General features: G+C 43.5%; 1 protein-coding gene and 1 long non-coding RNA gene across 2 annotated transcripts; one reads left to right on the top strand and one right to left on the bottom strand.

The window, feature by feature from the left end:
* Window positions 1-886: 886 nt before the first annotated feature.
* Window positions 887-2,003, bottom strand: LOC122231467. The gene is made up of 3 exons (XR_006208730.1): window positions 1,912-2,003; window positions 1,575-1,760; window positions 887-1,271 (listed from the first exon to the last, which is right to left on the bottom strand). It is a non-coding gene; the product is annotated as an uncharacterized LOC122231467 (long non-coding RNA).
* A 173-nt stretch (window positions 2,004-2,176) lies between these two features.
* MRPL17 (mitochondrial ribosomal protein L17) lies at window positions 2,177-9,176 on the top strand. The gene is made up of 3 exons (XM_007083162.3): window positions 2,177-2,448; window positions 2,750-2,818; window positions 3,170-9,176. The coding sequence occupies exons 1-3, from the start codon at window positions 2,188-2,190 to the stop codon at window positions 3,443-3,445; spliced, it is 606 nt and encodes a 201-aa protein (XP_007083224.3). The 5' UTR covers window positions 2,177-2,187; the 3' UTR covers window positions 3,446-9,176.
* Window positions 9,177-9,732: the final 556 nt, after the last annotated feature.

Below are 9,732 nucleotides of genomic sequence, written 5' to 3'. Positions count from 1 at the left end.
CAATTTTAGTTGCACAAAATTTTTCTTTTCCAAGTTAATTTTTTAAGGTAACGTTTCAGATGAGGCCAATCAGACACAAAAATATCTACAAACCACCAGGATAAGTCTTGAACAACATACAGTAAAACACCAAGGTTTAAAATTATTCCATGAATACCAGCCCACAAAGCTATTAACTATGCAACCACAAAATGTAAGGAAGTTGACATACAAAAAAGAATCAGATTTTTGAGGACTGCCAGGAAGAGACAAGAGATGAAGGCTTTCACATCCAAAAATAATAGAGGACAATGTTTGATACTGTATATCTTCACAAGGTGGACAGTCCTTTTAAAGCCATGATCAAATAATGTCAGTTGCAGTTCATGTTCTCTTAACTTTTGCAGAAGAAAATCTTCATGAGATTTTACCAATAGAAACTTACGATGAATTTTCAATTGTGGAAATCCTGAAAGCTGCAAGAATTGATCCCAAAGAAATAAGACACAGGCAGTATTGTAATTCCTGGAACTTATTGTGAAACATGATTTGTATAAATCTATGTCAATGTATCCATGTGTTTAAGACTTTTCCTAAAGGGGCACCCGGGTGGTTCAGTCAGGTAAGTGTTGGACTTCAGCTCAGGTCATGATCTCCCGTCTACTGAGTTCAAGCCCCACCTGGGGCTGCTGACAGCTCAGAGCCTGGAGCCTGCTTCAGATTCTGTGTCTCCCTTTCTTTCTGCCCCTCCCCTGCTCATGCTCTGTCTCTCTCAAGAATACATTTTTTTTTTAATTTGAAAAATTAAAAAAAAAAAAGACTTTTCCTAACTACTTGTGTATCTGTTGCTTCAGACGAAAGAAACTTTTCAAAACTAAAATTAACAAGAAGTGTTCTCTGGTCACTAATGAGCAAAGAGAGAGACAAATCTAAGTGTGCTGTCTACTGAACATGAGTATGTGAAGACCAGTGTGTTGGTCTCCTAGTGCTTCTATAACAAAGTGTCACGAATTGGGCAGCTTAAAACAAATTTATTGGCTCATAATCTTGAAGACTGGAAGTCCAAAATCAATGTAACAGTTGGGCCATGAATTCTTTTAAGGATCTAGGGAAATTTTTGTTCCATGCCTTTCTTTCAGTTTCAGGTGTTTGTCAGAAATCCTTGGCAATCCTTGGCTTGCAACTGCCCAACTGGAATCGCTGACTTCTTGGTCACGTAGCATTCTCCCTGTGCGTTGTCTCTAGTCTGCACAACGTTGTCCTCACTCTGTGCCTGTCTCTCCACTTGTGTTCTATGAAGACGCCAGTCGTTTGGAATAGATGCCCACCCTACTCCAGTATGACCTCATCTTAATTAATTGCAACTGCAATAATCCCCTTTCCAAATAAGGTCATATTCTGAGGGAAATGGGGTGGAGGTTGGGAAGGGTTAGGGTTTAATATATCTTTCTTGGAGGGTGTGGGAACACACAATTCAACCCACAACGAGGAGCAATTTTGACAAAGTGATTGCAAATTTGCAGACATTAAGGCTTAAAAACAGGAAACCAGAACATGACTGCACTTTAACACAAATGCATAGGTATGTTTCTTACCTTTAAAAAAAAATACACTGACGCAGGTGAAAAGTATTAACCCATTAGTTTTCCTTAGAGTGCTGTCGTTTTTTAATTGGGATCGTTACTGTGTACTTTAACAAAAGAAAATTTTCACTAGCTTCGCTTCTTTTCTGAGCATCATTGTTTATTCGTTTCATTTCACCATTATAACGAAAAATAATTCTGTGGAAAGAAAAGTCACGCTTAGGGAGTCAGACACGCTGGCTCGCCAACGCTGGGGACTGGCAGGACCGCCGGCTACAGCGGCACGACCCCGGGCGGGGGGGGAGGGGGGGAGGTGGGGGGATGGGGGGGCTTCACCTCAGATACTCACTTTCCCAGCAGGCTCCGCGGCGGAGCTTCCCGTCGCCCTAGAGGCCACAAGACGACTGACTTAGCCCAAAAGGAATTGGACGGCACGCATCGTCCCACACTAGGTGGCGCCTGGTTCCCCTGCCCGACGCTGAGAGCTCGGAGCGCCTTGAGGCCCGCCCCCCTCGCCTCCTCTGGAAGGAACTAGCACCTCTTCTCCGCCCTCCCCCAGGTTGCCAGCGAGGCAGGCTGTGATACTCATGCGCAAACACGTCCACCACGCACGTAGGTACAGCGCATGCGTCCTCTCAAACCCGTCTCTCCGCAGCTTCTCCCTTCGAATTTCCAGTTCCGGCCTCACAAGGGCGGAGACAAGCTAGGAATTATGCGGCTATCGGTCGCAGCCGCCATCTCCCATGGCCGCGTATTCCGCCGACTGGGCCTTGGTCCGGAGTCCCGCATCCACCTGTTGCGGAACTTGCTTACGGGACTTGTGCGACACGAACGCATCGAGGCGCCATGGGCGCGCGTGGACGAGATGAGGGGCTACGCCGAGAAGGTGAGGGGCGGGGTCCTCTAGTCCACCGCGCGCGTCTGGCCTGAGATCCGGCTGGACTTGGGAGAGAAGTGGCATAGCCCTGGTATCCCCTGCCCAAAGGCTGGATCCCTTATTACCCTGAGTTGAGTCCACTCCTCCGGCCCCCAAATGGGCTACTGGTGAGAGCTGCGGAGTTAGGGGTGGCCTGAATTAGCGGCATGCCTTGCTAGGGGAATGAATGAGTTGTGGCCCGGCACTAAAGGAGTAAGATTTGCGCCTCCTTTCTTGCTCGGGTTGAATCAGTGATATTATGTCTTCTCAGCTCATCGACTATGGGAAGCTGGGAGATACCAACGAACAAGCCATGCGCATGGCTGACTTCTGGCTCACGGTGAGTGCATCCATCCTGTCTGCCTCCCATATCTTATCCTTTGCTCCCTGTGGGGAAGGGGATTGTTAGAGGAAGGACGACTGGGCAGAATTAAGCTAAGATACTCACTTTTATGGACACATATTGTAAACTAAGTTCGAAACGTGTGCCTTAAGTTAGTTGAATGCTATGTGAATCAACCTGCACAACTGCCTGTAACCTCTCTGTGTTAACTTTGACACTACCACTTTAGGGGGTGGGAGAGTTCAGTGTGTACATGTTTGGACCCTGCTTTGGGGAGTGCTGAAAGTTCAATGTGTCACTGCAGTGGTGCCTGACTGTCCTCTCTCCCGAATAACTCTCCCCCTCTAGGAGAAAGACTTGATCCCCAAGCTGTTTCAAGTACTGGCCCCTCGGTACCAAGGTCAGAATGGGGGCTACACGAGAATGCTGCAGATCCCAAATCGGAGTGAGCAGGATCGGGCCAAGATGGCAGTGATTGAGTATAAAGGGAACTGCCTCCCACCCCTGCCCCTGCCTCGCAGAGACAGCAACCTTACACTTCTAAACCAGCTGCTTCAGGGCTTGCGGCAGGACCAGAAAGCAAGCATCCACAGCTCCCACACAGCTCAAACACCAGGGATTTAACTGGAGCCAAAGGGTGTATAGCACCCTCATCAGTGCCCATGCTCACAGTAATCTCTAAGAAAAACTGGAGCTAGAGTCATTAACGGACAGTCTTAATGGAAAAGTTTCTGGGGAACCAGATAAATCATCTCTTTGCACAGTAGATAAAATTCATTATATGAATGTATGTATGTATGTATATATATATTTCTTTTTCCTCTCCTTGGGATTTCTGGAGAATGAGAACTATCCAAATGCTCAGTCTCCTTGGGTTAGTGAATTCACTGCTTATGTTTCTGGCTCTTCATTTGGGTTGTTTGGTTAACACAGTTTTGTTTTTCTTAATGCCAGTTTATATGGGGCACATATCCTATAATTCCAAACTGGCCTCCAAAGGTGATTGAGTTTTGACATCTAGCATAGAGATTGAACCCCTAGGATTTCTTAGAGAAAGATTACTCCCTGACAGGGACCTAGAATTGAACACCTAGAATTGAACCTTCCATAATAATCTGATACTTTGGGAAACTTCAAGAAACACTACAACTATTCCTCTGTTTCTAGGCAGGATCACAAATACTCCCATGTGTTCCCCTCAGCCCTGAATAGACCTTAGAGGACATGACCTGAGAACTCGGATGTACTACCCTCCTGGCCGGCGTCAGTGGAAGCATTCAGTAAAAGATAAGCCCCTTCCTCTTGGAGTTGGGGGTGGGGGAATAAAGGAGATGGTTGAAGTAGGAGAAGGATTAGGAAGTTAAATGTGCTGGGAATTTCCTGGAAGCTTTTATTGTTGTCAAATGTGGGCTTCTCTGGGAATTCAGAAAAGGGAAATCCAGCTTCCGAATGGCCACGGCATAGGACAAATAGGAAGCTCCTTTATATCCACTAATTATTGTGAACCCAGACTTAGCCCAGCCAGGCTACCCATTCCTCAGGCTCAAAGGTTTGACTAGGGTAGTAGTCATGGGAAGACTTGTAACTATCATTCCTGCCTGAACACTTGACAGCAAGGCCTGACAATTCCTGTATCTCTAGCACAGTGAAAAGAAGAAATTTCATCTTAGGCTGGACCTTCAGAGTGTAATTGGCTTGCTGAACCTAACCATTGTCAGAAAATAAGGTGAGGATTGAGGGGGTCACTGATCTAGTGACAGAGCTCTATGCTATGTCACTGCAGCCGCTCTAGGCTTAAAATTCATCTGCTCCCAACAGGGTTCTTCCATCTCTTTCCCTCTAATTTGTCCTTCACACTATTGCCAGAAAGCTCTTTCTGACATGTTTTTAGTGGCATATCATAGATACACAAAGCATTTTTTCAATAAACCTACAATTCCGAATGCTTCCCCCCAAATTCACCCCCTTCCTATCCTCTTGGCATGAACATTCACCTCACCTAGATATCTTGGAGTAATCCCCAACTCCTAGAGAAAGTACTTTCTTTAGAATTAAAACCGCACCTGTTAAGTATTATCACAGGTGGGTTATGGCTGGACTCTACTAGCTTTTCCTCTCAGTCCCCAGAAACAGACCTCCCCTTGGGGCTTTCAACAGTTCCTGAGCATCTAAGCATCTGCTACTATCCAGCATCATTTTAGTCCCTAGGGATACAATCTTGATCAACTGTTTGGTATATGTCAGGCCCTAGGCTAGGTACTAAGGATATAGAGGTGAGAAGAAACAACCTTTGCCGTCAAGGAACTCACAATCTAAAGTGCCACTTCTGCTGCCACGATGGCCTCAGGGACAGTGCATCTTTAATATTTTGGCCCATAAAAGAATACATGAGTCCTAGAACAGCTACTAAAGGCTCAAGGATAACACAAGGGAAATAAACAACAACACATCCGTTTTCTAATCTGGCCTGTAAATAACTTTTTTCACCTCGGTGGAATATGCCCTCAAATCCATCTCAGTACCTCTTTAATAAATTCCAAACCCTCAAGAGAGGGGCCCAGATAAACTGGAGTTCCCTCTTTACTTTCACAGGTTCTCTGTCTTGGGCCCCAGTTCTTTATGGCAAGGTTGACAGCTATGCCCACTTCTTTCAAAAAATGACAAGTGTACTCCAGCTTCACCAAACCGGTGACGTAATGTAGTACAGCCCAGTATCCAAAGGAGACACTACAAAAGCCAGGCACTGCTTACTTACACATATCTATAGTCAAATGAACAAGTCTTGTTGCTTTTATTTCCATAATGTTTCTAAAATCTGCAGTCATCTCTCCCTAGTCTGAAATCTAAGACATCTCTATCTCGGATTACTGCAAAAGCCTCCTTCCTAACTTGCCTCCCTCCACACTGCAGATGAAGTAAGAGAAATGTGATGTTTTAATTCTCTGATGATCTACAGTGCCTCCTCCTTTCCTATGGGGAAAGAATCCAGGTCCATTTCCTTACCATGGTCCCCTTGGTGACCAGGCATCTGTTCACTGCTCCATTTCCCTCTCTTGCCTCCAATTTTATGTTCAGGAAGCATGGAAGTCCTGATTTTGACTTTCCCTGTGCAGAGCTCCCCTTATTACCTTTTGTTCATGCAGTCTCTACCACCCAGAGAACTCTCCCCCTGTTACCTGCCTAACTTGTACATGGACTTTTGGCATTGGGGTGGCTCCTCTGACCATCCCCACACCTAAGTTCCTTGCTTTGTGAACCTAGGTGTTGCTACAATATTTCTGTAATGCCCTGAATTTACCACGTTGCACTCTAGTTCCCTACAGCTACAGCATTTGGTTCCCAAACATTCATTAGTCAAAGGTAGTCCTAGTATTTCCATTCCCTTGCTGTTAATGGGCTCAGCGATGGACAGGCCTAAACTAATTTGAAGCAGTAAGAATCCGGTCTCTACTGTGCTTGATAAGAATAAGTTGCATGTTATTGTGAGTGCCATACCTGGCTTTAGTCTGAAGATAACACAGAATGGTAGGTCAGAACAACTAAAAGAAACTATATAGTAATAATCTTTAGTGATTCTTCCCACTTGCCCTGGGTTTTCTGTTAATTGCTACCAAAACTAATCTGATATATTGATTTGTACCACTGAGCCTTTAGTGTTTCTCAAAAATGCTTTACTATGACCCACAGATCAAAAAATATTTTACATCAGAGTACTATTCACATATATGTAATTGAAGCAAAAGCATCACAAAATATTATTTACCTTAACAAATATGATGCACACTGATATTGTCAACTCTTTTCTTGTTACTTTTTTAAAATGCTGGTGCCAGTTCGCTAAAATAACTTTTACAACTAACGGTTTATAACCTGTGTTTTGAAAAACACTGATCTGAACCAATATTACAGTGACTCACCATTGCCTTTGCTGGATAAAATCCAGACTTCTCTCGTGACACAAAGGCATTCGATGGCCTGGCCCAGCCGCCTCTCAGCCTCTTCTACCACTATTAATATGCTATCCTTCCTAGGAAATTACTTCTTCTCTGAATATATCATACCTTTGTGCATGAGGCTTCTACTATAGCTTGCCTCCTTTCACGTTACTTCTTACTAATCATGTGATTCTCTCCTCAGAAGTCACTTTTTTGAGGCTACCTCCAAACTTCACACAACCCTCCAAACAGAACTAGGTTCCTCCTTGTGTGCAGTTACAGTCTTCTGGGCATATGCCTATCAAAGTGCCTGTCTGCTTCACTGACTCCACTCAGCGGAGCTCCCAAAGCCGGGAACTAGGACTCAAATCTGCTGGATAACTCTTCCTACCATAGGGCCTGATTCATAATATGCTTATTAAGTGAGGAGGAGTGAGCCATATGTTATCCATGACATTCAGCTCGATAGCTGAGCTTGACAAAACCAATAAACATGGTACTATGCAGGAACAGCGCTAAGCTACACTGCTGGAAATACCAAGACTAAAGAAATGGGGTCCTTCCTCTCCAGGGATTTACATGCTCATAATGACTGTCAAGAGTGTGTGTGTCTTGCACGCGTGCTCACTCTCTTGCTCTCTCGCTCTCTGTCTCTCTCAAAATAAATAAACATTAAAGGAAAAAAAGAATGTGTGTGTTTAATTCATTTCCCACACATTTCATATTCCAAGTTCCTGAAATATTTCTAACCAACCTATAGGCAGAAGACACCTATACTTTTCCCAAGTTTTAACCAGAAGCTGAAATGATGTCTCTTGTGACTTATTCACTGAATTCCCCCAAGCAAAACTAGACATATTCCCGGTATTTCCAGTAGTCCAGTTTCATGTTGCACATCCTTCATTATAGCAATGACACAATTACATTGTTCAGCACCATCACTAGATTGCAAACTCCTTGGGGGTAGAGGGACATATCTAATTTACTATCATGCCACCCAACAGAGAACATGGGACAAAGTGGGCATCTATACACGTCTATTGACCGAATCAGTGCATTGTGCTAAGTTTGTCAGCCTAGGTCTGCATTTTGGTTGGGCTCAGTAATTCCTCCCTTCCCTGGTTTCCTCTCATTTCATCTGAAAAAGAACTTCCTGCAAAGCTGATTGCCCATTGTTCACTGCAGGGTAATGTTTGTACCCTTAGGCTTTCCTCTCCCCGCTCTTAAATGCATGGGCATATTAGAGCTCTCCTCCGACCCTGGGACTTGAATTTGGTGGTTAAATTTCAGATGCCCTAATAATAGAAATGGTCTGTGTGTTATATTTCAAGGGAAAAAGTTTAAACTTTTCTGACATTTTAAATTCTGTTTCATACTACATGTTTAATATAAAAAATGGTTTTCCTCTTACAAATTAAATATTGTAAATTAGACACACAAGTTTCCTGTCAAAATTGATGCTATAGGAAGATGAGCCTATTTACACTGTGGCTTCACATTTACCCTGACACACTACTGTGTAGCCCAGCACGAGAAGCACAACGTTGGAGTTTTACTGCTATTCACTTTCAAGGAGATGAAAATACAACAACAACAAAAAAAAATGTTCCTAGAGAGATCACTGAAAATTTTCTGCCATTGTTCTGACTTAATTTGTAATTGCTTTTCCTTAAAATGATCTCAGAATCTTTCTTACAAGTATTTTTTTCTTTTGTCCCAGAAGGAAAAATGGTTTCATTTTTGTATGTGCTGAGTTTGAGATGCCTGAGAGCATCTGGAGCTTAGGAAAGAGTTCTTCACTGGGAGAACATTTTGGGAGTTGTTGGCAATTAAAGCTAAGGAAATGGATGGGGTGACTCAGTGTATATACAGAAGGAAAGGAGGCTGAGATCAGACATTATGGGACAGACAGGATATAGAAGCTATGAAGAAGACTGAGACATTGCCTTTAAGATAGGCAAGAGAACCTGCAAAATTCACAATTTCTAGTACAATGCACATAGGCACTCAAAAAAATAATGATCAAATCTATTTAGCAAGCGCATTCCTTCTACATTCAAAGCACTATGGAAATATAGAAAATACAGAGACCCAGCTGGCCATTTTGAGGGAGAAGATCATATAGTAAGACAGATACTATGAAAGTGGTGCACACAGGCATACTGAGTACCAAGAAAGAAGGTGAGCGTGGAATTTTTCAGAGGAAACAATACAAGGGCTAAATACTAAAGAATGAATAGGTATTCATTAAGCATGGGGGAAAGAAGTCAGCTTGGAGGACATTACAGGCAGCAAGATCTGCAGGTATAAGTGCACTGAATTATGAAACAGCATGGAGTGGTTGAGAAATTCCAAGTAAGTAATTTGGTACAGCTGGGATTTAGTATTTGAGGAAGAAGTGGAGGAAATGAAGCAGGAAAGCCAAGCAAGATCAGGTTACAAAGGGCCCTGTAAGACATGATAAAGTGCTTAGTTTTTATACTGAAGACCAGGGAAAGCCACTGAAGGATTTTTAAATGGGGAGAAAAGGGATCAGATTTACATTTCAGAAAGATTATTCGTGCATGGGTCAGAGGGGCAAGACTAGAAGCAAGGAAACCAAATAGGAGGCTAGTTAATGAATCCAGAGGGAGTTGGTAGAAGACTAGATGAGGCCAGAGGCAGGGGAGATGGAGACAAGCTGACCAGACAGCTACAGAGGAGACAAGAGACTAGACATTGTATGTGGTTACATGAGGTAGAGGAAGAACAGAAGAGTCGAAGATGACACCAGGTTTCTACCTGGGCAGTTGGGTGGAGTAATTACATTCACAGAGAACAAGGATAGCAGAGGAAAAGCAGATTTGAGATCACTGTGCTGAACTTTGTTGTAGGCATATTTGTGTTAAGGAGCTGTCTCGTGAACAGTTATTCTGGAGGTCAGAGGATATGTGTAAGCTAACAATACAGATGTGAGAGTCACACACACAGGGGAGT

The sequence above is a fragment of the Panthera tigris genome, chromosome D1 (assembly GCF_018350195.1).
Source record: "Panthera tigris isolate Pti1 chromosome D1, P.tigris_Pti1_mat1.1, whole genome shotgun sequence".
NCBI lineage: Eukaryota > Metazoa > Chordata > Mammalia > Carnivora > Felidae > Panthera > Panthera tigris.
This window is presented reverse-complemented; position numbering and strand designations above follow the sequence as displayed.

Coding starts and splice junctions, on each gene's coding strand:
- MRPL17 (XM_007083162.3), top strand. CDS start 2,188: ATGCGTCCTCTCAAACCCGTCTCTCCGCAGCTTCTCCCTTCGAATTTC. Junction 2,449..2,749: donor TGAGGGGCTACGCCGAGAAG/GTGAGGGGCGGG, acceptor ATGTCTTCTCAG/CTCATCGACTATGGGAAGCT. Junction 2,819..3,169: donor TGGCTGACTTCTGGCTCACG/GTGAGTGCATCC, acceptor CTCCCCCTCTAG/GAGAAAGACTTGATCCCCAA.